Raw genomic sequence first — 27,696 nt, 5'->3', positions numbered from 1 at the left:
ACACACACATTACCACGCATGGACACACATACACACCAAGAGACAGAAACAAATGCCATTTAATCAAAGAGTATAAATAAATAAAAGGTTTTTATTTCCCATACGTCCATCTGGTCGCCTGCTTCTCATCACACACACACACAACCTTCATCTGCTGGTCAATAAACCTCTCACACTCACACACACATTTTAAATGAAAGGCATGGATGACCACACACATTGGACGGTGAATCTAAATGTAGATGAGTTCAGTCTGCTAGAACGACTGGCGGCAAAAAGAAACCTTTATCAAGCAAATCTATTTGTTTTCTGTTATTTCACACACCGTCCCATCAATCGGTTTAACAAAATGTTATCGACGTGTGTTTCGTTGCTTTATTTCCAAAGCACTGTGCTATTTAGTTTAAATGTGACTACAGTTGTGATCCAGTTTCAGAGACAAACTATTTTCAAATTGCAGAGAATAAAAATAGAGCTAAACTAAAAGCAGTTTATAAATACAAGCCAGACAGAAAGTACTTCATATGTTTATTTGCCAATTCTTCTTTGATGGATTATACCTTTCAGAGAGGTATCCGTCTGTTATTTCTTTCTTTTTTAATGCTGTTAGGAACAAAATGGGATAATTTGAGGTTTAATGCTACCCAGAGCAGAGAAAGAAAAATATGTGTACATGTTGAACTCACCTGTATTTTATTCTGTCTACCAGACTCAATCCACGTTGGTGGTTAACCGAAAGCAGACATTACGTCGGGGCTGCTGTTTTTTTTCAGATATATTACACCTTCTTAAGTTAGGCGAAATAAGTCTGATTGCAGCCCATTTGGTCTGACTGGTTCCAGATACAAAAGAGCCAAAGGAACTAAAACTCAAGATCTACACACACTACAAGTCCTTTTATTGCAATCTTGTTTGCATTTTCATTTCATTAGAAGAACTGTGAAGATCGGGAAAATCATTAATCTACTGATGCGTTATAACAGAAAAGAAAGCTGAAAATCTGAAAAGATGCTGATTTTGTTATTTGGGAGGTAAACAAACACTGATAACGATAGATTGGACCTTGAGTTACTTATTTTAACATTACCACATGCCATAAGTTACTCTGTTACAAGTCCCTTACATTATTTGTCTTTTTTTTAAATAGTGAACAAGGCGAATACTTGGCCTTCCTATTAGATGCATACTTATTAGTGCTCTCTAGTGGACAACCTATGTAGCAAATAAACTATTTCCAAAGACCTTAATTTACTACACGTACCCTAGGACCCAATGTCATCCACCATTAACAAAAGGTAACAAAAAGCAGGTATCATATTCAAACAACACTGTGGATTTTAGGGATAATCCATAGCCTGAATATCAGCGTGTTTGACATTCCAAAGGTTTGATTAACACTGAAGGAAGAATTGGAGAAATTCTGTCAATCACTGTGTCTGAAACACACAATCTACACACACAGACACTCACACACTCCTCCCCCCTCCACTCCACCCCCTCTTCTCTCTCTCTCTTCTCTCTCTGAATGAATCGTTCCTTGTCTCTGAACTGATGGAGCGATAAAGTTGGTTTAAACAGCCGTAGACACACCGGCACACACTGCTGAGACAGGAACATGTGTTTTACATCAGGAGCTCCCAGCTATACAAGAGCTAATGTTACCATCTGTATGCATATGTGTGTATGTGTATGTGTATATATGTGTGTGTGTGTGTGTGTGTGTGTGTGTGTGTGTGTGTGTGTGTGTGTGTGTGTGTCAGAACAGGAGTACAACATGTCTTTGCAATCTCTTATCAGCTTTTAATCTCCCTTCAGCAGAGAAAGGGAGACAGAGAGAGAGACAGAAAAAGAGAAAGAGGGAGAGAATAGGCACTCAGCGAGAGAAAGTGATAACCACTCAGTGAGAGAGGGGGGGGGACACAAAATCCCCTATCTGTCCATCCTCCCACTATTCATTTAGTTCTGCAAAGCTTCTCTGCTTCTTTGCCTACTCTAGGGGGAGAAGGACGGAGCGAGGAGTTGTCTGCTTTGGTTTATGTGTGTGTGTCTGTGTGTGTCTATGCGAGTGTGTGATTCAACGTTTATCTTCTGAATACTTTGGGAGATGACGATTTTAATCATGGTTTCTTAGGTTACTTAGGAGCGAGAGAGCATTGTCAACATTCATCCCTCACTAAGGGTTTGCTAGGGACTGAACAGCTATTACTTAACGTTCAAAGTTTGTTTAGACCTTCCACAGTGTTGTTGCTGTCCAATTTGCAATGCTGCAGCTTCTGTGATGTTCATGTTTGTTTATGTTCGTCTATACAAGTTGTGTGTCCAAGAAAATAGAGATGTGGATGCTAGAACAACATGATATTAAGTCTTGTTTGTCAAAAATTCTCAGCAATTCACCAGGGAAAAATAAGAGTCATCTAATGGTGGCAAACTCACAGACAGTATGGGACATCAACAAAAAGACCTAAAATGTCATCCACTGGCTTATCTGTATATTCCTTTGAACACAAGGGGCTAAAAGTGTGACTAAAACTGGCAAATCATAACATTAAATGGTTTTAAAGAGATGTGCATCTCTAACAACAGTGTATCACAATTATGTTTTCTCTTGCATTCGGCCTCTAGATCACTACTTTGCTGAGACGGGATAACGCGATTTGTATCTGATTATGGAGCAGGTACAGCGTGGGTTTCAAACTTGGTATAACAGGTGTAAAATGCTGCTGGGGCTTAATACTGCTTAAACAGATTGGAAGTACTAAAGAGGGGATTTGGAAAATTCGGTAACAGATGCACATTCCTCTCGCTCAAGCCTGCAGTTCTGGGGCAGTTCAGACATTTGAGTAGATGCAAAATAGAAATGGTCATCCCAGGCTATATGCAAAATAGTTTTTACAAAAGTCAAATTAAATGTGTATAAAGCTACTGCACCTTAACCAAGGTCATCTGGCAAAGGTTTACTGCTTAAAAGCAATCCAGATGATGTCAAGTAAGCTGTTAACACTGCATGACGCTGTCTCTTAAATTCTTTGCAGTGAGTCAGTGTTGACACAAATGGTGCAACCTTCTCTTAAGATCTGAGACCTTAATAGGTCAAGAGAAACAACAGAAATCTTACTCATAAAAACGTTTTGATGTAGAATACGTAAGCTGGGAATGGCAAAGAGGAATTAGCAGTATTAGTTGTTGTCAAACTAAACCATTGCCTTCTACAAATAAGGGGACATTTAGTCTCTTAATAATCTAATAACCATCAGTCATCATTTTATTATCTATCCATACAATTACTATATGATGAAGTGCAGATAGGAACTTTTTTGTTCAGATAACAAATATGTTTTACTGGGTTTACAAAACACATATTCTAGACCAGGGGTGTCCAAACTACGGCCCGGGCGCCAAATGCCAATATTTTTCTGTATTTGGCCCTCGGTAAAAAAAGTTTGGACACCACTGTTCTAGATTTTAGAGAAACCAAGTACATGAAAAAGACAATGGACCACACACTACTACTAACAGCGAGATTGTAATCTCTAGGTGTGATGTAGCTAGGTTGATAGCAAGCTAAGATACAAAAGATAGATAAGATGCTGTTTACATTGCAACACAACCTGTAAACGCCAATGCATGACATACAATCTAAAAACATTCACAACCGTTTTCACTCTCAAATGTTGCATATGCGGATGCCACATTTCAAGTGACGCAGGATAAAAACTTTCTGGCAGTAGTTGATTGTGAAGGACTTACAGCTAGAGACGCCTAATTTCTTAAGTTAATTTCATTTAAAAGCTGCTGAAAGAAACATATGAGCAAATCTCTGTTAAACACACGATTTAAATGTTGGTATTGCTTGATTCCTTGTGGTGAAAATGAAATCTGCAAATTAAATCCACTAATTGCATAAAATTCATGTGAGTTTTTTCATTCAGAATTTCTTTAGTAAAGGACAGACCTGCTGCATTTTCTACTGAATGTTTTTCATTTAGTCAGAACAGCAACATTGAAAAAAGAAGCAAAGAGAAGCATGATGCACAACAGTGTTCAGATATGGAGGCAGATGTGAGTTACTGCTTACTGTTGCTTACTGCAGAAACACTGATTTTGAAAACTGGCCAAGTAATGTGTGTGTGTGTGTGTGTGTGTGTGTGTGTGTGTGTGTGTGTGTGTGTGTGTGTGTGTGTGTACACTTTCAGACCTTATTAGGTTGTACTTGTGGTGATGCTTAACCCCACTCAGAGCTTGGCAGCTGCTCCCCTTCCTTCCTCTCTCTCTATGTCAGACTCTGTGTATCCTCTCTCATCTCCCAGTCTTTCTCATCTCGTTTTGCTTTTTTCTCTCTAGTACTTTTGTCTCTTTGGAGATATATTTTCTCTTTCTCTGTATCTTCTGTCTCCTGCTTGCTCTGTCGGTGGTCTTGAAGTAATGTAACACTTGTTTCCTGCTTGATCTGCAAATAGGGGGCTTTAAATAATGGTGATCCTTTACATATGTTCATCTGTTTGCAAGGTGTGCGTCATACGTACATTTACACATACGTGGTTGTGTCTTACCTTTAACTGTATACACATAAAACATGTTAATACAACTAGATCAAACGCTTTACTACATGGCATTGACATTTCGGAGGTGCATTTCAAACTAACCCAAACCCACCACAATGTAAGGGCAATCGCTACACAAGGACTTGTGCTTTTATGAATGGGTTGTTTTGTTTACACCCTGCAGTGTATTTTGCTTAACTGATCAACAGTTAGTGGCTGTAATGTGCCAACACTGCGCCATCAAAGGAAGTGAAGAACACGACTGCTGGGAAGTAAAAATTGATGTTAAAAATAAACAAATGTAAATATTTAAAAGACGCCTTTTGAATGATTTAACAGGAAGGATCGCAGGAAATTACTTAGTCAGCTGGAATAGTGTTATTATTATTATTACTGAAAGAAAACTACTCATATAAGATCCAATTGCAAATTAAATCAGTAGACTTAAGACAGACTGACATTTCACTTCTATTGTTTTATCAGTCTCCTATTTATTTGACTCACTGTTTTATTTCAGCATAGTTCAAAGGTCTCTAGGTAGCATCACACTTGCAAATCCGCGACAATCAGATATGTTACTTTAAAAGAGAGACAGAGTTGTTCTTAATCAGTGAGCTGTGTTACATCAAAGGAATAACATGGATCCAGTTTCAGAGAGGATTTTCTCTCTGAAATGGGTTTATCTTGGTGACCTGAACCAAAAATGCAGGAATGAATATAGGACTGAAATTGGATTCTAAGGGACTTGGCTTAAATACCCAAAGAATGATGTTTCAGTTCGAAAGATTGATCATGGTTACAGCTTTTCTGAGGGGGAGAGATAAAACTGTGTTTTAATCATGCTTATCTGGTGTAAATGGACGAATGAGGTTATGTTTTTCTCTGATTGGAAACACATAGACTACAGATACAGCTAGATTCAATTGGCACAGTGTGTGTGTGTGTGTGTGTGTGTGTGTGTGTGTGTGTGTGTGTGTGTGTGTGTGTGTGTGTGTGTGTGTGTGTGTGTGTGTGTGTGTGATTTCAATGTTGATGCTTTTGCAGTCAAATCATAAAGAAAACTTGGGAAATGTTCAAGGACTTGTGATGACAGCAGTAGCTCAGAGTGTGACACACACACACACACACACACACACACACACACACACACACACACACACACACACACACACACACACACACACACACACCCCCATTGTCTATCTGCACCTGGTCTATTATGGAACAGGATAGATGGGACTCGGGGACCTGCATGTATGTATGTGTGCAAACTCAAACGCCAAACATCTGCAACAGTGACGCACTTCAAGTAACAGCACACACAAAATCCTGCAAGAAAGTATGAATTACGTAATTAGTAAACTGATATTTAACAGAACTGAGTTCGCTCACAACAATAAAATCTGATTTCTTTACAAACATGAGCGGTAATTAAATTGGTTTTAATTGACTATTTTTAGTAAAATCATAATTCATTATATGTTATGTTTATTTCGTTATTTCTGCTGTCTTGTATCTGTTGACATTCTTCTCACCTGTTCATCATTGCGTAACACTGACACCTCTATTTGGTCCACTTGTTTGATTTATGTGGTTTTCCTTATTGTCTGTTTCTACAGATCATTAACTAGTGACCTATCCCAGGACGAGATTTCACATTTGACAATATATAATTTGTCTCCAAAACACATCGGTCACAGATTGTAAAGAATTGTGAACAGAATGTGTTGTGAGTCCTGCTTTTAATACATGCAGTTTTATTATGTTGGAGCGAGAAACTAAGGACAGAGGATGGTATATGCTGTGCTGATTGTAAAATGTGAAATATTGGGCTTTATAAATAAATTAGACTTGACTTGAAATCCCAACTTTCGCACAAAAAATTAAATGTAACGAGGGACTTCTTATGTAAGCATTATCATTATTAAATGGCTTGAATATTACCTTAAGCAACAAAAAACAAGCTTTTGAAAATTAGCTAGCTCAGGCACACAGACATCTTGGACATGTTGTTATGGCAACACAAAATCACATCACCTAGTGCATGTCCCACCATGATGTTCAGTATGTGTCACTAATGAGTTAAAATCAAGGGTAAAGCTCCATATGGAACTTTAAATGTCCTGTAACATCTGTGTCACCATGGGTTATTATGGGTTAAACTTTAAAAACCTGCATCTTCCCCACATTTCTGTTCACACTGGTCAGAAAAGAAAACTCATCCAAATCTTATTCTGAATAACTTATTGTAATTTTGACTGGAGAAGCAGGGGTAAGGAGCATCAAAATGCAACTTGAGCAAACCACGTCTTCAAATGGCTCTTATCAACAAAAATCTGAGCAGCAAAGACAGAACAAAGACACGGCTCTCGCAGCACAACCCGACTATAATGTCTTTGGCTTTGGATCGCTCCACTGAGCTACACAGGCCCACTGAAACACAATAAATGTCGATATATAGTCTGGGAGTATACAAGTAGTTGAACGGTTGAAGCTGTGCTGAGCTGTGTCGGTTCCTGTTGTGTAGCACAGCCAGATAGAGAAGAGAAAAAAGAAGAGAAAGAGAACACAAGAGAAATGGTCTTAAGGGAAATCGGGTGTACAAGATGCATCATGCCAGTGGAGCAGAATTCATGAAAATCCACACACAGAAACACATGCACACACACCAGTGAAGAATTCCTAATGAGTGAAGAGCTCACAGGGGACAGATAGGGGGAGACAGACAGAGAGAAAGGGAGGAGTTAAGGGAGAGACAGACAGAAGTTGAGAGAGAAAACTGATGTATCCTTCATTCTTTCACCCCATATCAAGTATGCACAGCACTGTGAGAGTATTATCAGTTTGAGGGTGGGGTGTGCATTTCCACAGAGAGGAGTTAAAAGTGAAAATCTCTACTTAACATTCACCTCACACATGCCAAACACACACACAGAGACACACACACACACACACACACATATTGGGATGGCAAAGTCTGCTGCTCGTGCACGTGCCCAGAGTCATCTTACTATATTGCCAAGAGCGCCTTGGACCGCCAAGGTTGCCATGGCATTGCTCGCTCACAAACGCACACACAAACACTTTCTCACCGTCTTTCTTTCGGTCTCTTTCTCTAACACACACACACACACACACACACACACACACACACACACACACACACACACACACACACACACACACACACACACACACACACACACACACACACACACACACACACACACACACACACACACACACACACACACACACACACACACACACACACACACACACACACACACACACACACACATACACACACACTAAAGCAAGGTGTGACTAGATGTCCATAGGTGAAGTGGATTAAGTGTGAAAATGACTAGTAGAACTGGTGTGTGTGCTTATTCTGTTCATGTTTGAGTGTGTGTGTGCTTATGTGATACAAATCTGAACATTGGTACTGCACCTTTAGCTTCTTGACTCATTTTTTTTCCTTACTGCAACAAGTTGTGCTGATGTGATGATGATATCAATAAATCCTACTAAAACTTCGCCAAAATAAAGGAAAGGAGCGATGAGTGGCAGCCGACAGCAAATGAAATGCAGGTGGGAAAGCAGATTAAGGTAAATGGTTGTGGTTTGGCAAGTTATCTCCCTATAAGTAAAATAACTGGCCATTGTTTTGCCTTGCATGCTGAAACCCAATTTCACAGCTTTGTGTTAGCATTCCCTCCCCCACTTTAAAGCTACAAGATGCATCCTTCCACTGAAAGGCAAGATCAAAAGTGTTTCTCCTAAACGCATATCAGCAAAGAGAATAATAACAGAAGAAGTAAAGGTATTAAAGATGACTTTCAAATGATATGTTTAACAGATTGTTCTTCATTAGGTGTTTCTGCTAAGCAGGACATAAACTAGCCTGGATACTCTGATGGATATGAACTGGAAAAAAGTAATTTGTAGTCATTTATCAATTTGCTTGCAGTCATTTACTGGAAGCCGCTTATTTTCTCCAGCCCCTTTTCACCCGTTTGTCAAATTACATCAGCCACTATTATCAAATCAAAAGGCCTGATTGTGTGAAGGAACCTCAGATTAAAAGAAAAGATGAGGGAAGGAAGGGGGAGCCAGGAGAGCCAGGAGAAAGAGGAAAGGGGAAGGCAAGCCGCATTTTCAAATTAACTACTGGTCAGGGGTCAGATGGACATTTAATCTAACCAATCAGCTTCCTAATTACACAAGTGCTGCCAGAAAGATGTACCCATTGCATTTGTGTGTGTGTGTGTGTGTGTGTGTGTGGTTGGCAATCATTGCGTGTAGAGGTCTTGTTGTAGCAAAATGATCATCTGGCCTCAATATTAGTTCCATGTGTGAACACACATGCATATGCTTTACATGCACGCATATGCACACATATGCACGCACACACACACATATGCACACACACACATATGCACACACACACATATGCACACACACACATATGCACACACACACACACACACACACACACACACACACACACACACACACACACACACACACACACACACACACACACACACACACACACACACACACACAGCCAGTAGTGAATTGCTCCCAAATTACACAGACGGAGAGAGAGAGAGAGAGAGAAACATACAAGCACCGAGGGACTGGGTGTGCAAGCCATGGCAGAAAAACACTGAGAAATATAAAAGGAACACACAAGCGGACGCGCACACACACACAACTCCAGTAGTATGTATGGAGGTGTGTAGGTGCATGTGTAGGTATGTGTGTGTGTGTGTGTGTGTGTGTGTGTGTGTGTGTGTGTGTGTGTGTGTGTGTGTGTGTGTGATGATTGTAACAGTAATTGATGTAAACGTCTAAATTACAGCTAGGAGCTAAAATAACCACTGTGTTTTACCGTTGCCATGTCGACATGATGAAAAACACCTGGTTGGTTCACTGGCGGGAAGGATGGAACATCTGTGTCACGGCGGACCAGTTTAACCAATCAAAAGTGTGTGTGTGTAAGCGACATGTGTCTGAACCAATGAAGTACTCAGTGGGAAGAGAAGACATCTGAATAGATGGCATGTTAGGCTCAAGTCAAACTAATCATAACACATTATGAGATATAAACCACTGTAAATGCATTTCAGCTCAAGATGCTTGTATAATCACAACCAATATAAGACTAGTGCAAGAACTATCCGAATACTTTTAATGCTTTTTCCTTCTTTGGTGCCAGATTGGTGCAGTTTGTCAGAAATGGGGCAATTTACTGAGTGCCAGTAAACGTTAGGCAATCACAGGAAAGTCTCCTCTAATACTGCACGGATCCAAGAAAGGAGAATTCCTCATCTTCCACAGGAAGGTCAATGTGCTAGGTCAGCTACACAGCATAAGTCCTGGAGAAAATAACGTTTCAATGTTTTGCTCAAGGACACTTCAGGAGAGGAGCTACATCAAGCGGATTGAGCCTGAGCTGAAAAACCACACTGACAAATCCTGGGTTTTTTAAGTCAATGTAGACTACTTTTTATATGACTGATGACGGAATTTACGCTTATGGAAGTAGTGTGATTTGGTTAAAAAAAAGTAATGTTTCCCAAGCAGGTTGGGAAGGAACACTTGACTGTTTATGCTCTTTCAAACCCATGTCGGAATCAGTCAATCATACATTTCAAAGCCCCCTAAATAGGAGGATTAACATCCAAACATGAGCCAAGATATAGTCAAGCAAATACGCTATTTCTTGATTGGTGTAAGCCAAAAACGCCAAGCTGTCACCTTCCCAGTACACACATTGTCAGATGCAATATATGTGGGAAAAAGCGTGGCATGTGGGGAATAGCCAAAATGGGTCCAAATGTGGTAAAAATGGTGTAATTTGCTTTTCAAGCCAAGTGTAATGTTCCTTGCAGACAATGAGACTGCTGTGGACTGTCACATTGCGTAAAGCCACATACGGGTCATAACTGTGACACACACACGTTCCTTTTCAAGCAGACACACACGCACAGGCCTGTCCAGTAGTATTTCCACAGACCGACAGACAAACAAACACACAGGTCAAAATTACGGAAATTAGGTTGTCTGATTATGTTTCTGTTACACTAAAGCCAGTATTTTATACACTAAGCACACTGTCACACACATGCCGCCACACACACACACTAACACATTGTTTTTTTTCCTTCCAGCAAGGCTGTGTTTATTTGAGTCTGTGTCCTGATGGGAAATGTGACTGCTACACAAACAAACTGAGAGCAGCGAATATCAGTACATCTTCCCCTTTTCCGACAGACACACATACACACACCAAAAATAAAGACAACCATTTTCACCTTTTCCATAAGGGACTATGTTTAGGAGAATACCAGGCTTCAGAAGAGCATCCTCACCTAACAGCTTCAGTTATAGTGTTGTCTGCAGGTCTTTGAGTTCAGACTACTCATACTGCTGTATTTATTTTAAAGGCTGTTGAAGCAGTCAATAGCCTTCAGAGGCATTTACCTTGCCTGTAGTGTCGTCTATCTAACCCACATCTTCAACATCAGCAAATAAAGAAGTGAAGTGACCAAGGCCAAACAGGACCCTCACGACACTCATCAATAGATAGCACTCAAACTGTAGGCATTATAGAATCATCTGAAGGTCAAATAGACACATAACAAATTCACACACACACACACACACACACACACACACACACACACACACACACACACACACACACACACACACACACACACACACACACACACACACACACACACACACACACACACACACACACACACACACACACACACACACACACAGATCTAAGCATAAGCTCCATAATTTCCTGTAGCGGATATAAAGTGATGTTGAATTAAAAGCACGGAAAATACGTTCAAGCCATGCTTTAATTTCCTTACAAAACACACACACACACACACACACACACACACACACACACACACACACACACACACACACACACACACACACACACACACACACACACACACACACACACACACACACACACACACACACACACACACACACACACACACACCACACACACACACACACACACACACACACACACACACACACACACACACACACACACACACAGAACATCGCACATAATTAGGTACACGAGAAGTGGAAAAGCGCACACACAGCAGTGCAGATGCACATGTACACTGACACTCATCAATTTACAGAAAGAGGGAAGAAGGGGAAATAGAACGCAAAGTAATGAGAACTTTATGGAAATAAAGCCGCGTGTGTGATTGTGTGTGTGTTGTGTGTGTCTTTTAAACATAATTAGCTCCGTCGGGCAGAAATGTAAACGAGAAAACTTTACTGAAACTCTTCTCTGATCTGCTGAAAGCACACATTCCCGTTTATCTCTCTCAGTTTGTAACTCTATTTTCTCGGCCTGTCTCTCCACTCAAATGGAATTAAATGTCACGCATGGGACTTCTAAAACCCCCAAAAGGTTCACATTTCAGTATTGCATTATTACCACATAAGATGAACACAATTAGATTGTGTTTGTAAGGTCGCATGCTCATCTCATCCCCCTGCTCGGGTCCATTTATCTACTCTTCTTTGCTGTCCTTGAGCTGGAATTCCCTTTGAAAACGCAGTCTGGAATGTATTAGATGATCTAAGTTTTGGGTCAATTCACATATGTTTGGATATCTTCACATGCGTTCACATATGTTTGGCTCACAGGCAGACCTTTCTCAGCCCTACTTAACTCGAAAAACCACCATTACTCAAAGTCTGCCTCATTCCATTTATAAACTGAAATGTTAACCAAGCTTTTACTTTTATATCATCTCCAACCCTAAAACGCTTTCCATCCTTGCCTCATACAGCCAGTCAAAACATCAAACTTTGTTCTTCAATAAATCACTACGAATACAAAGCCTATAGCACAGCAATGTCTCATCAAGGTAACACTGTGCAGGAATTATAGATCAGGCCTTTCAAAAGAAAATATTCTCTCCTCTCTACAAAGCAAAAAGCCTCCCATACCAGAATACTAACAATTCAGATTGTATGTGCGTGTGTGTGTGTGTGTGTGTGTGTGTGTGGGTATGTGTGTGTGTGTGTGTGTGTGTGTGTGTGTGTGTGTGTGTGTGTGTGTGTGTGTGTGTGTGTGTGCGTGCGTGTGTGTGTGTGTGTGTGTGTGTGTGCCTGAAAGCTTGTGTGTGTGCAAGACGTGTGAGCCGTGCATCGACCACTGTGTATCAGGTGAGTTGTCCTTTGAGAAAAAAAGAATGAATAGAACAAAAAGGGAGAGACGGGTCGATGCCGAGGAGAAAAGAAAAAAAACAAGTGGGGATTCGGATACAAACAAGTGCAAAACCACACACACAAGCACATAAGAAAAACACACACACTCACAACCTAAGTGTTTGGATGAAATATCACTTGGGCTGTTTTGTTTCCGCTTTTGTCCCCTTTTAATCCTTCGCTCCATCCCTACTAACCCATTCCCTGCATCCCTCCATCATTGCTCTTCCTTCAGACCCCTCTCCTGCGCCCTCACTGCTTCTCACTTGCCATTTACAAAGAGTCAATTTGTATTTTGGGCGGATTTACCTTCTGTAATTCAGACTCGGCCCTGTTGCGTCAAAGACTGCATTTGAATTGGACCAAAAGTCTGTGTGTGTGCTTTGTGTGTTCGTAGGTGTGTTGATTGTGTGTACTAAGCTGTTTTGGATGATCCTTTGCATCAGTGCCCCTCCCTTACCCTTCCCAGCGATGATTCAACTTCAGCCTGTGTGCGTGTGCGTGCGTGGGGTTTTATACATGTGTTAAACGTGTCAGCTCATGCCATGGAAACTGAGAATAAATATTGTCTAGTGAGGGGAGAGAGCGAGGGGGAGAAATACAGCGGTAAAGGCAATATATAATGAGGCTATTTAAGTAATAATTCATGTTTAGCTTTCTATAATGAATTATTAAATAGTTTTTCTTTCCTCCCTGTCTCTCTTTATTCTTCTTACCTTCAAACACTCACCACCTGTCTCACTAAACACATTACATACTTAAAGGTCTGAAGCTCCACAAAAGTCAGTAGCTAGATGTCTTCACTGCATTTGAGACATACAGTCTACATGGACCCTGGCGAACATGGGTCTACCATTACACACTCAATATGCAGCCATACATTGTTGCAGCTGACATAAATTTACTTTTAATTTCAGAGGCCACTCTAGATTTTCTAGAGATAGCAAATACTGCTATCTCAATTCAGGGGAAAAGTTAACATTCCCTAGTAATTGCAAAAAACATGTTGGTTCGGCTATTTTCCTCTGTGTAAACATCATATAGTTTCAACGAAGAGTTTGGAAAGAGCTGGTACAGAAGAATAAATGCACAGTTGGATGGTGAAATATATGACTTGACTTTGTTTCCCACAGGTAGATGAGAGGATCCATGTAAATATAATGTGTATGGAGCTATAAAAAAAAGATATTGTTGATATGAACAAAAAACCCCTTTAAAGCTTGCTAATTCTCGTGGTATAACTTGTTTGCGACGGAGAACAAAATGGAAAGCTGTATGTTAGGGGTTGACTTTTAACTCCATCTTACTTTCCATATACGAGCTGTGCCGAGTAGATTCAAGCTTCTATTCGTGACAAACACAGTATTTTTTGTGGTGATTATGTCATAAAGTATGGCATTTGAAACTTTATTTGATAACCTCAATCAAATCCTCAATTCTGTTGAGTCCTACTTCAAATCTTCCTCTCACTTTTCCTCCCCTTTCTCTCTCACGCATGCACTCTCTCCCTCCGTCTCACTCTCTCTCGCTCTGACAGACACACACTGCCCCACCCATGATAATGAGTAAACCTCTTGCTGCCCCACCCAGTCCAGTCTGCCAAGTTACTGCCAACACCTAACACACACACACACACACGCACGCGACCAACCCACAACTTGTACAAAGAAGTCATACACTCCTTACACTGACATATACACACACTGCTCTTCCACTCAATACCACCACTCACCCATCGCGCACACACACACACACACACACACACACACACACACACACACACACACACACACACACACACACACACACACACACACACACACACACACACACACACACACACACACACACACACACACACACACACACACACACACACACACACACACACACACACACCAGTCTATTTTGATCTCATGTGATCATAGTCAATAAACTCTGTGGCGCTGGCAAACCACAGTCTGTTCCTACCAGTCCATGACATCACTGAAGAGAAAAGCATTGTGGGCTGTTAAGTAGGATGAGGAAACTGACTGACAGGTGGTAACCATGGGAACTGTCAGTTGGCCTCCCCGTTGCTGTAGCAACAGGCAAGTTTCTCTATGTTGTGAGTTCAAAATCTAATTTAAAAAAGTTGGATACAACTTACGGGAAAGGAAATTTAGTCATGGAATCGTACGCACATGGACAAAAGCTCAGAGATATGGACACGCGCAAGAATTTGGGGACGCTCGTACAATGATCTGCATAAGTGCTTTAAATATGAGGGAAGAATTAGAGATCTCATTGTAGCTGTTCCCTGCATGAGGTCTAATCCTCACATCGGATTCAAAGGAAACGAAGATGAAGGCCTATTAATAGAAGCACTTTGATGGCTAATGCTCTCAGCAGGTAGGATCTGGCTTTAGAGATCTAGCTACAAAGGTCCTCATTCAGGGAGTCAGAGCTCAAAGCTTAAATCAGGGTGTAAATGAGATAAAGGAGAAAGATTTGGCTGAAGGAGAGAAGAGTTGAATGTGAAACAGAGGGATGTTAAGAATGAGAGAAGTAGAGGGTGGGCGCTTTTTCTGACTTACCCGTAGAAGGGATTGGGACTCCTCTTTAGCGGCTCCTCCCTTCTCCTGTCCTCCTCCACCTCCACTCCCTCCTCCTCCTCCCCCTGTGAACTGTGGATGCATCCGGCTCTGTTTCTCCCCTCCACCCCCACCTGCAGTGGCTCCTCCTGGCCTTCCTCCTCCATACAGCCTGGCATCTCCCAAAAGTGACTTGTTATCTCCCAAAAATGACTTGGTGTCTCCCAGGTAAACCATGCTGGGCGAAGTCACGCCTCTTTTCTGCTGCGACGCTTCATGATTGGCAGAAACAAACGGCAGTGAGTGGGGGGAGGAGAAAATAGAGGGGCTCCCACCTCCTGCTCCTCTGTCAGGTCCCATTCGCTCCTTAGGCACCCAGAGTAAACCGTGGGCCTGCTCACCTCCTCTTTCTCCCAGTCCTCTCGTCTCCCCGAGCACCCAGCCTTTCTCTCGCTCTCTGTCTTTCTCCTCACCTCCCTCACTTTTTACCACCCCTCCTGCCTCGTCTCGGCCTCCTTCGGCCAATCGTCCCTCAGGTGGTGCAAGGGAGTAAAGGAGGCGAAGATCCCCCTTGCTTTCCTCTTTAATGGCTAAGGTAGAGGGAGCTGAGCAGCCATTGGCTAGGAGTGTTAACGAAGGCGTGAGTGAGGTGGGTAAGGAAGTCAATGACGAAGGAGAGGAGTCATGGCAGTGGGCCGAGTTAAAATGGTCGAGGAGGGCTGCCGAATCAGGAGCCGTGAAATCACAGCGTCGACAACGGCAACACGCGTGGACACGCCTGCAGAGAGAGAAAAAAGCTGAGTCAATGATCAACAAATAATGCAAATAAATACAACTTCAATTTGCTTAAGCATAATTTTACACTGATACAAGCAAACTTTAAAAAAGGGTGTTTTCCTAGGTTTTTCAAACGGTTAACAGGACCTCTAAAATATTGATTTTGTTATCAGGAGTTATCTTTAATCCAACAGTAAGTGAGAAGTCATCACAGTAACACTATTCACAAATGAATTAACACTGAAGTACGTGCTTTTGTTTGACCTTTCTATCGATTATAATTGCAAAAAGCATTCTAATAGCTTTTAATGGGCTGTATATGAAAGACATTCCAAAAATGTTTGCAATCGATCACGTTTGGATGAAAATCCACTCCCTAAAATGGCTAAATTGTATTTAAAGTGCATTTGTCACTGCCTGATTTCCTCCAACCACTCAGGTAGAGTTTCACAGAGTCGCGGCCAAAAAGTGACTCAGTGTTCCACTAGATCACTATGAGTTAGGACAAAACTGCGATGAATGTAAATGAAACTGAATGACAAGAAATGAATCACCAATCAACAAACCACCATCATTTCCTGTTGGCAAGGCTCTTACTGAGAAGCTATACACATGATGCACAACATCAGGGTTTTTCCTGGCTGACAAAAACATTTTGATCCTGTGCAGGCCAAGGGAATAATCAATGGACCGTCGATAACAAGAACTTGGACTCCTGTATGCGGCGGCTGTTGGTGGGCAAATTATGGCCAGCTTCTATATTATCAGGGCTTATAGAAAAAGTAAAACTTGTCTAATATAGATATACATTTGTGAGTATGTACACACACATATATACTAATAGTACAATAAAACTGTATATTTTGTGTCTTTGGGTCTAATATAACCAAATGTATTTACTGTTGAATTGATAAATGATGTTAAAAGTACACTTTGAAAAAAACAACAACAATTCCAACATGCCCTTTCTATTTGTATCATGCAGAAGTAGGAGTGCATTTGGAGCATTGTTTTGCAAATAATTCACGTGTGTATGTTTGACTCAACGTAAGATGATAATTTCTCCACCCATTTCACTCACATCTCATCCAAAGCAGCAATTTGCTCGACACTACTGTTTTGTGTTCGCTTGAGATTTCCTGAACAGTGACTTCTCATTACAGACATTCTGCTATTGGAGTGTTTTAGAACAGTGGAATATAATCATTCAAAAGATTTCATTGCAAACATCTAAGGACTATGAAATTGTAATTTTTCTGTTCCAGCCCTTCTCATGCATATGGATTCGTCACGAGAATCTGCCAAAACAGTTCTCCATGCAGGCAAACACATAAATGAAACTTTAAAAGGACCAGTGTGCAGAATTAGGGGGGAATGTATCTGAAAAAAAATAGAAAATTGTAGTTAAATTGTAATGTAGGTTCAATCAATGAAATGTATAAGTTTAAACTAAATGCAGTGCCGATTTGTGCCCTTTTCACTTATTCTGTATACATGTTTTACTCCTATTCTGTCCTTTATTCAGTGCTGATGAAAACAAACCTCCTAGGTAATGACAGATTCAAGTTGAAGCTTTAAAAACATCTTGATGAGATCAAACTAGTCAAGTTATTTGTAGAAATTTGTGTGTGAGTAAAGTACACCTTGTACCTAATAGACTTAAATGTGTCCAGATGCTGAACAAAGACAGTGGACTCTCTGTTTGTCATCACCACACACATACACGCACACACGCACATGGGCTGGTGCCCTCCTTTACTTGCTCTTTCGCTGGTATGCCCTCTCATACACACACAAACATAAACATGATAAATATAGATATATAAACAAGTAATGGTCCAATCCAACTGAGCAGAACCTATGTGTTTCTTCAAATATTGAATTAAATATGCCCTATGAAAATATGAAAGAGGACATGATTCTCTCCAAAATCTCTGTTTGCGTTAGTGGACTATGTAGTTCATGGAAGGACACACTTCACTTGTTAAAGTAGTTAAAAACATAGTTTGTCATTTGCTTCCTTTAGGCTTTTAATGTGCCATCAAAAGCTAACCAACAGTCATTTAATGTGATAGCAACCCTGCACATACCACACATGTTTTGCTTAGGTACTGTATGTGCACCTTAAGTCGACAATCTAATAGTTCGGCATCAACTAAATTTCTCAAATAACAAGTGTGTGTTCAGGGTCACAACCCCTGCCGTCTCTGAGGTCAACACACACCTGCATCTGACACACACACATAAACAAACGCAGCGCTAATTATTACAGTCAGAGCAAGGCAGTATTTCTTTGATACCAAAAGGTGTTAAATAAGTTCCCTTCATTTGTTTAGAAAGTGTAATAAAATGTTTGCACTTTGATCCCAAACATTCTCAATGTCACAACAAAGGCATGAGTATTTGTTGGTTTTTTATCTATCCCTTACAAATGTCACTGCCTCAGTAAGGGTGTTTGTGTGTGGAAGTTGAAAGGGAGATTGATTAGTTTGTTTCACATGGTAACTTCTCTCCCCCGACACCTCAGGCCTTTGTTCTGAGCACCCTATAATTAAATCCTGAATTTGTTTTTCTGAAACTTGCTCTTAAAATCCTTTAATGTTTGGGTGATTTTACTGGTGGTGAGAAACTTTCTGGCTTTATTTCAGTTTTATTTGATTTTAACCCAGAGGTTCAGAGCTAAGATTTTGTTAAGGACGTGAGTGGACTGTTAAATACCCTTCACACTCTCCCATTCTGCCTTTTCGCTTTGTCACCCTCTCTCCGTCTTCTTCCCACTTTCCCTCTGCCTTTCTCTCACTTTCACTCTGGCTTTTTTGTCTTTCTTTCTCCTTGGCTCAAACAATATATCGTCTTTCTTTTTTTTTACTTCCCTGTCTGTCTGTACCTCTAATCCTTTGCTCTCCATCTTCTTCTTTTCTCTGCTATCACCCTGAAATGAATCAAACACTTACATCTTTCATTGATTTGCGGCAGAAAACTGTATTAGATGGCTGTCAGACTGTAACTTTTTGTGTGTGCCAGAAAGCAAGAAAACCAACTTGTGTATGTGACTCTGTTTACAAGCATATATCAAGAAGCAATTCAGATCTACAAACTAAATCAATACTTATTCAAAAAGATTTCACACAATCCTGAGGTCCCTTTCAGCCTCACAGTATGTATCCTGTCCCAAGTTTCCCACACCACCCCTCTCTCTTTTTCCCACCCCAACTCATTGCCTTCTCTATCATTTGCTTGCTATGACACTGTAAAATCATGTGTGTGTGAGTGTTTGTGTGGGCAACAAATTGGCTCTTGAGTCTATTTTGACCTTTTCAGGCTTTGAAAAGTCTGTGAAACTGAGCTTATGACTTATTTAGTAGGTTTAGCATACACATACAGTACTCAGACTGTGAAGTCAAAAGACAGTTTTACTGCTGAGCATCATATGAAAAATAAAACAGGTTCAACCCATCTTTAGGTCTTTGGTTGCATACCGACAGGATGATCCTCTTTAGACAAAGCTGCTCCAGGAAGGATAGTCAGTGTAAATACAACGTGGAGTCATAAATATAAGATAACACCAATTTTACAAATCAAAGTCTGTTTACAAGTCTTGGGGAGTACTATTGCAGAAGTAAAACAAGTTGTACAAAGCCTTTTGCGGCTCAAGAGGGAGCTGCATGCAATTTAATTGCATCACTTGGGGAAAACTCAGACTAAAAAATTGAAAATGAAAAATATATCTGGCCTCTGTACCTGCTCTTCTTCTGTGCTTCAGGCTAGCTGCTCTGGGCTACATTTTCCTGCAGCTATTATAACCTATCCTAATCTCTGTCTGAAATATAGCCGTCAAGTTGCATTGTGCGTAACGTAGGTGGCAGGTTCTGAAGAGAAAAAACGTGTGGAATAAAAGAAGAAATCCTTGGTTCTGCTGCATCAACTTTGATGCTTAAAAAAATATATGTCCATATCCAGACTGGTGTTTATACAGGAGTGCAATGCTTAATCGGTATTGATGGATTTTCACAGTTTCGTGTCTCAGAGTTGTTTCCAAGATTAGATTAAGCCATAGATAACTCAGCAGGTAAAGGAATCTGGTGCTGATATAGTGAAAAGAAAGTGAAAGGCTCATTTTCAATTTTGAAATGTACACAATTCTAGCCCTGACAAAAGGCAATGTCATAAATCACAGAATGAAATGGGCCAAAAAATGTTTTTGATGATATCCAGAGGCTGAAAAACTGAAAACAGAAACAAAACTATCATAGATCCGGAGAGGGGAAATAATCTCAAAACGTTGTTGAATTTCTGAATTGGTATCTCATCTCAGTATAGATATAGTAAAATATTGAAGAAACAACAGATCTGTGAATATCTACGAGTAAAACCTGGGGGAAAATGACATCATTTGGAATTATATATAATATCAATAATATTATTAAATGTCTGTTTTTTCTAATCCCATTCTCTGTCTCCTACCTGTAGTGTCTGAAAATCTCTTCTTCCACTTCTGTGATGAAGTGACACTTTGTACAAGAGTACTCCTTCTCTTCCCCTCTCGCCCCTTCCTTTTCGGCCCCGAGCTCTTCTTCAGCCTTGACATGTGGGGATGCCCCCTTCAGGTTGATCAGGGAATGGCAGCTTTCGTAGTGCTGGAGCAGCACGTCGATGTCGGTGGTGGCAAATGCACACTGGTCGCACAAGTGGGTGACACCTGGATAAAATAAAAACAGGACCCATGAGAAACAAGAGACGAAAAGGATCAGGTTTAATGTATTGACAGGCAAAAAATGCCTGATAATGTATGAATACCTTGTGTAACGACAGGATGGGAAGGGTTTGACGGGTGAGAAGTTGATCCTGAAATCACACCAGAGTCACCTCGAGGATAAGGAGGGGTCATGCTGGGTGAGGTGGAGGTGGCTGGTTTCGATCCCATGCTGTCTTGCTGCTTGGTGGACGCAGGGAACTTCGTACAGCATTTAGGGCAGTTTGGCTTCCGACAGGCAAATGGGTGAGACACCTATTGATTGGACAATGTTAAGAGTAGCATGTTTTAGTCTCTGATAAAACTTTGTACATGATATGAATTTCGACTTTGTTTACATCTGTTGTGAAGGGATTGTGTTTTTGTATGGACAGGTGATCTCCGAGGGGACTAGTATGAACGTGCATCGTTAACTGAATGATGCCACCCCAAACGTTGGCTGATAACCATCCTCTTTGTTTTTTTAACAGCTGCAGCAGCCCCGTTTGGCAGCTGGCGCAAAGGAGGGTGAGGAGTGTGTGTGTAGGTGGATTGGGGGAATTTTAACTAGTCTGGAGATTGGAACAATTAACTTTTACACTTGTTCATATATCACATTTTATTTTCTTGTGCTTACAGAACAGCTCCTTTCTAATTGCCAAGCAAACGGCAACACACCAAGCAAATAAAAATGTTGAATATTTTAATAATCTCACCTCCCCTAGGTGCTTCTGCGGCTGGCAGAGGCCCTGTGGACAATACATGCAGTGCTGAATGCAGCAGCGGTGGATGGAGTGATTGTGCTGGTAGTGCAGTAGTAACGGTGCTACTACGATCACATCAGCACTGTGGGCCATCGAGTACCGGAAATCACACAACTGACAGTTATAACTGGTCACGACTGCCTCTGAATCACTGCTGTTTGGGTCTCCTAGGAGCAGAAAAGGGAGCAAAGGCCTGTTAAATAAAACGGTGTTTGGGTAGAAAAACAAGAGTCAGGAAACAAGGAGAGGCAAGTTGTGTCAAGTACTATAATCAATAAAAAGTAAGGGTTAAGCGTTATTGTAGTGCTTCTAACAGCAAATACTGTAACTACAGTCTCTAGGAAGAGCATCATAAAAGTAACAATCATCAGACTGCTATTTAACATTCTTACACATGATCATTAATCTTATTCTCCATTAATGTAGCCACCTTCTACTGAAAAGCACGTGAAGCAATTTACAACCACATTTCACTTTCTCATGTTTCATTACCTTGGCTCGTGCCGGAAGGGTTGGATGATAGATCTTTGCGGCTTTTGGAGGACACATGGCCTCTCTCTCCTCCTTCCCTTCTCCCTCCTCTGTCCCTCTCTCGCTCCATCCCCCCAGGGTTAGAGTTGCTGGGGCTCATCGTCCCTCCCGTGCTCATTCTGTGTCTTTGTTCATAGTGCTCTAACAACTTCTCCGAGCCTCCTGACCACTCACAACTCCAGCTACAGAATTTACACCAATAATACGTCTGCAAAGCATCGTGACCCGGCTCCCCTGTCCAGCTTGACGACTCTGAACACGCCCTGACCGGGATGTAGTACCCAGCCAAGGAATCGTCTTCCGTTCTCACTGCCACTCGCTCTGCTCCGTCCAAGATTTGACTCTTCCCCTTCCCCTGGTTGTCGTGTGATGCCAGGTTATTGGAGGCCAGCAGGGGCGTGCTTGGCGGGGTTTTAACTTTGTTTGGATGCGAGGACACAAAGTGTTGTTCAAGTTCTAAGGAATTGCTGCCCATGTAGGTGAAGTTGCAGAACTTGCAGCGAAAGTACTTTGTGTTCCCCTGGCAGTCAGAGGTCTTTCGGCCAATCCCAATTAGCGTGCCACCTAGCGTCACCTGTTGACAGGCAGAAAAGAAAGAAAAGAACAAAGAAAATTGTAACATCTGGATACAAAAATGAATCTCTGTATATCATACACACGTACTATTTGAATTTGAAAAATATATTGGTGAAGTAAAAGAAACATGACTTGGCAACACCAACATTACCACCAAATAACACATTCATCAATGTCATTTTTAATTCTAGGCAGTATATGTTTGAGGGACATGTGAAATGAGCTCAAAACAAAGGTAATCCATCATTTTCTACATGTCACTGTAGATAATTAAAGGCTGCTCAGACCAACTGACCAATAACAAATCTATCAGGCTCTACTGTAGTATCCGAAGTATCAGACCAAGATTTTGCATTACTGAGCGAGCAACCTGACACTCGTCTGTTTTTTATTAGGTTAGCCCGTTGACTTTAGGAGATTATAGTGTGCTGCTGACTGTACTGGTGAGCAGGCATGCTGGCAAGTCCAACACTGACATTAGACGTAACACTTTAGTATATGGATTTGTTTCTTTACAGATCTTTGATTTAATGCTGAGTATTGGCAGTCTTGTAATGGAGGTTTGGCAAGGACAAAATGCAACCGGTAAGCTTCATTTTAGGTCAGTGAGGACATATGGTTATATCAGTTTTTTCATTAAGCTTGATACTTCAAGTGCAAATGTCGTTATGGTTATTATTACAATTACTAAATTATTGCGTACATTTTCTTTTCATCCTCTTCATAATGAACTCTGAATCATTAATGTACTTTCAAAATGAATCTTTTATTATTCATTTGTTCTTGTCATCCAGGTCATCATTTGTACTCTGTTGAAAAATAAGACTCTGAAAATTATGCTTTCTCCCTTTTCGCATTTAAAACTTCATTAAAACTAAAGGACCATGAGCCGGAAATAAGCACTGACAGCTATTGCCTGTGCTCGTATACAGTAATTAAAGCACGTAGATTACAAAAATGGCATTAAAGACGCAGAGTGAGATGGCGAGAAAAATAACCATTTAAACATGCTACAAAAAGACCAAAATAAATATTGCTTAATATATTGGTTAATTTCAGCTTTGTTAAAGAGAATAAATTCAGAAGGCTAAATGAGAGCTATTACTGTGTGTGATCTCATAAAAGCAATCATCCAATCATCACGTCCCACATACCCTGCCCAGGCAATTAGAGAACAGCCACACATCAAGTAATTATAGCAGGCGAGACTGGACAGAAAGACACAAAGGGGAACAGGAGAGGGAGAGGGAATGATATAGAGAGAAATGAGGACAAGTTGAAAGAAAAGTGCTCGAGTCAAGGAACAGAGAGGTGGAGTCAGGTGAAGTAAGCAAAGAAAAAAGGCAGAGCTGGGGAGAAGGTGTAGGAAAGACAAAGACAAATGATGAGAGACACTACTGGAGAACAGAGATAGAAAAAGAAAGTTAAATGTGTCTGACAGCTGTTTCATTACACTGCCTTACAGTCGATTATAAGTACCGGTTTCAAAGCCTTTCTGTCTGTCTCTTCCACTCTCTTTTAACCTTTCCTCCTCCATCTCTCTTTCCTTCTCTCCCATATCCCTCTCCTCCCAGCGTCTCGCTTCCTGCAATGTCATTGGTTGACGGGGCTTCTCGCCTTAGCAAATGACAACATGGAATTTTCCAAACGTGGGCGGGAGAGAGAAAAAGCAAGCGAGGGATGTAGAGAATAGAGACCCCTTTCATTCGTGTTTTTTTTAATACTTTCACTTTTTCTTCATAATGACGACTTAAGCCCACTGGATTTTCTATTTCTGAATATGTGCGCGCGTGTGTGTGCTTGACTGCTATGTGTATCTGCGTCCATTACGTGACTTACTGCCATTACAGACTCCTTTAAATAAAATGAAACCCTAAGACTATTCCTCATATACACGCACACATATAAACACATATGGATGTAAGTTAGATCCTCCTGTTTAAGTTCTTCAGACAAAATCTTACTGTTCACGCATATTTAACGCTCTTACCCTTGACGCAATTGCTACGAAACTGCACTAGTCCGAGGGAAATTACATTTTAAGGTTATTTTGGAAGTTATATGTTAAATGGCATATTAGCTGATGAGAAATAGGATGTTATAACCTCTAAAACCGTGGGAAAAAAATGATTAGGCTGCAAAATATTTACAGAACGTATTGCATTGGTCATAAAACTTGAAATCAACTCAGTAAGTAAATGCATTCATTAAATTCGATGACGCCAAAAATACTTTGTGTATTTTACAATTTCTGATGGTGGATTAATTTTCCTGCTACATTAAAGCAACTCAATGTCTCATACTGACCATCTCATTTACGCATGATGACCCGAAGAAGACCTGTCTCCCAGACACTTCCAGTTATTATAGCAATTGAAAATTCATTTCAAAGAGCAAACCGCCCATTTTGCAGTCTTTCAGAACAATTACATTATAACTACTGTCATAAAAGTATCAGTTAACATTAGACAATAATTCATTTGTGTACATGTAAAGCCAGTTTCAGAGAATATAAATACATAAAGTTGAATCGTACTATGTCTGAGGCTGTACTGACTACAATAACAACTGTTGATTTCACTGTTTAGAAAACCTAAAAGACTATCCTCACATTGGTTGTCCAATCTGTTTTGTCCAGACTGCAGCTGCGAATTTCCTCTGACTTTTTAATGTGCTCTGATGGAGTATTATATAACAATGTGAAATTAAATCATCTTTTAATATATGAAGGACATTTATCTGGAAGGAAGGTTGAAATGCACCTGACGGTTTGGAGAATTCCTGTCATTATCCTGCTAAGTAGCTCCCAAAGGATACCGGTCCTTGTTAAAATTCTTTACAAATTGAGTCATGAATATGAGGGATTAGCGCAGGATATGCATTTATTAGCCATAATGTAAAACACTATGATGAATACAGTGCTTGTGTATGTACATATGCATTGCCTCTAAGTGATTTGAGAAGCAGACTGTAAACCTGTGTGTATTTGTGTGTGTGTGTGCCAGAGCACGGATGTACATGTCTGAGCAGCCCGTTGCCAGGTGCGCTATTTCCCTACCTTTCTGTGTCTGTCTATCCATCTGTCAGTCCATAAAACTTTATAACGTGCACCACAATGCCTCTCTGTCCAAATCACACACACTCTACGTACAAATCGGTTGCAGATTGTTCGACCCAATAAATTACCCAGTTCAGTTATGGGCCCAAATTCACAGATTTATTACAAGAAATGCTTATAGTGAATTGTTAACTAAATCAATGTGTCAACTGTTTTGGATTAAAGTGTCTAACCCATTCTGAGTTCTTTAAAGTTTTCTAATACAGTATGTCAAACTGTATCATGCCGCAATGTGAGTGTTATTGCAACCTTTGTCTTTTAAAAGTTGGGTATTGTTCAAAAACAAGTAGAAACAGTCCCAGTAACTTTGATATCAACGAGAGGAAAGCTACATATTCTGAATTTTTCTGTCACAGAACGGAAGGCCTTTTTTTGTAGTTAATAAAAAGCAGATGCAAAGATGTTAAACAGATGCATTAGTACTGCACTGTATCGAAACATGTAGATCATTGCGTGCTTTTCAAAGCTGGTCACTATCACTGTTTGATATCTTTATGGACCCATCTGTGTTGCTATGAGACTGCGGTTTTTTTAACATCAGTGTGGCATCTTATCTTTATTAATTGAATGTCCTTTTGGTATGCATGGACAGGGAACTCTAATGAAATAACCACACATTGTTTGCAGCCATTGTAAGCATATGCAGATGTGGGGCCCTCAAAAATGTTGGCCATATTGATGGACACTGGAATGTTAATTGACATGGAAACTGTATGTTTTTGCTATGAGCACTGTAGTATTTTGTGTATTCGATCATTTGTAATGTTCTGATATATGTGTCAATCTGCAATAGCATCTATAATATTTTAGTAGGTCAAGTTACGGTTACAATGAGTAAGGCTCATACAGGCACTTAGGGCAGCTTAAGGGTCCTTTTAGGTGAAGACGTAGGAGGGGCACAGGCGTCACTCATTAGACCTAGCCGACAGTATGCAGCCGCATTGCAGTGATGTGCTTGTGTTTCTGTATTTCCATAGGTGAGCAAAAGTAGTAAAAAGATGCATTAAGGTAGTGGCAGAGATATAAAACGAATGTGTAAGAGTAACATACCGCTACTGTACATAATGGGATTTATATCCGAGTCTAGAAGTAAATGAGTAAAAAGAGTGTGTCGTGTGAAACAGTGCTTCACCTGGTCGCTAATATGGGAATCAGTAGTGTAACCTCTTGTAGCTTGCTAGATTAAAAATTGAGTATTTGTGCAGAATAATGTCAGACTGAATGTGTGTTTCGCTGGTTGTTAATGCAAGCACACATGTGATATTTTATGTTTTATTCAAGTTTAAGAGTGTGGGTGAATGTTGATAATGTCCGTCACTCGTTAGACCTAGCAAACAGTATGCAGCTGCATTGCAGTGATGTGCTTGTGTTTCTGTATTTCCACATAACGAACAGAAGTACAGAACTATTTTAAACTCATGCACGCCTGGAAGTCCCTTTTGTGTCCAAGTGTGCAACACAGATATAGAGAAGAACATATATATATTAAACTACATTAATGTACAGGAAGGGCCCCAACTGTTCACTTTTCTAATAAAACAGGCTTTTTATTGGACTGAGGAGTGAAGGCTTTACTCAAGACAGCAAGTCGGTGTCCCAGCCTTCTTTCCAATTAATTCAATGCCGTCACACAACAAGAACAGTTGAGACAATTTTATGAAGTAATTTCTTCTATGGTTTTTGTGTTTTCACTTCTCTTTTTACTTATATTTTACTTGTTACTTATTGTGGAGGTGGCTCCATTTCTGCTTGCTTTGTTTAGACAGGTGTTGTGGTACATTTCTTTAATGGTACACATGCG

The 27,696-nt window shown here is 40.5% G+C and overlaps 1 protein-coding gene across 1 annotated transcript in view; it reads right to left on the bottom strand.

The window, feature by feature from the left end:
• trps1 (trichorhinophalangeal syndrome I) overlaps positions 1-27,696 on the bottom strand; it is a 104,552-nt gene that overhangs the window by 29,652 nt on the left and 47,204 nt on the right. The window contains exons 5-9 of the mRNA XM_063899828.1: positions 22,163-22,775; positions 21,623-21,837; positions 20,972-21,182; positions 20,639-20,873; positions 15,401-16,175 (exon numbers count right to left, since the gene is read on the bottom strand). Coding sequence (XP_063755898.1) covers positions 15,401-16,175; positions 20,639-20,873; positions 20,972-21,182; positions 21,623-21,837; positions 22,163-22,775 — 2,049 coding nt within the window. The remainder of the gene's footprint in view (positions 1-15,400; positions 16,176-20,638; positions 20,874-20,971; positions 21,183-21,622; positions 21,838-22,162; positions 22,776-27,696) is intronic.

The sequence above is a fragment of the Eleginops maclovinus genome, chromosome 13, assembly GCF_036324505.1.
Source record: "Eleginops maclovinus isolate JMC-PN-2008 ecotype Puerto Natales chromosome 13, JC_Emac_rtc_rv5, whole genome shotgun sequence".
Taxonomy (NCBI): domain Eukaryota; kingdom Metazoa; phylum Chordata; class Actinopteri; order Perciformes; family Eleginopidae; genus Eleginops; species Eleginops maclovinus.
This window is presented reverse-complemented; position numbering and strand designations above follow the sequence as displayed.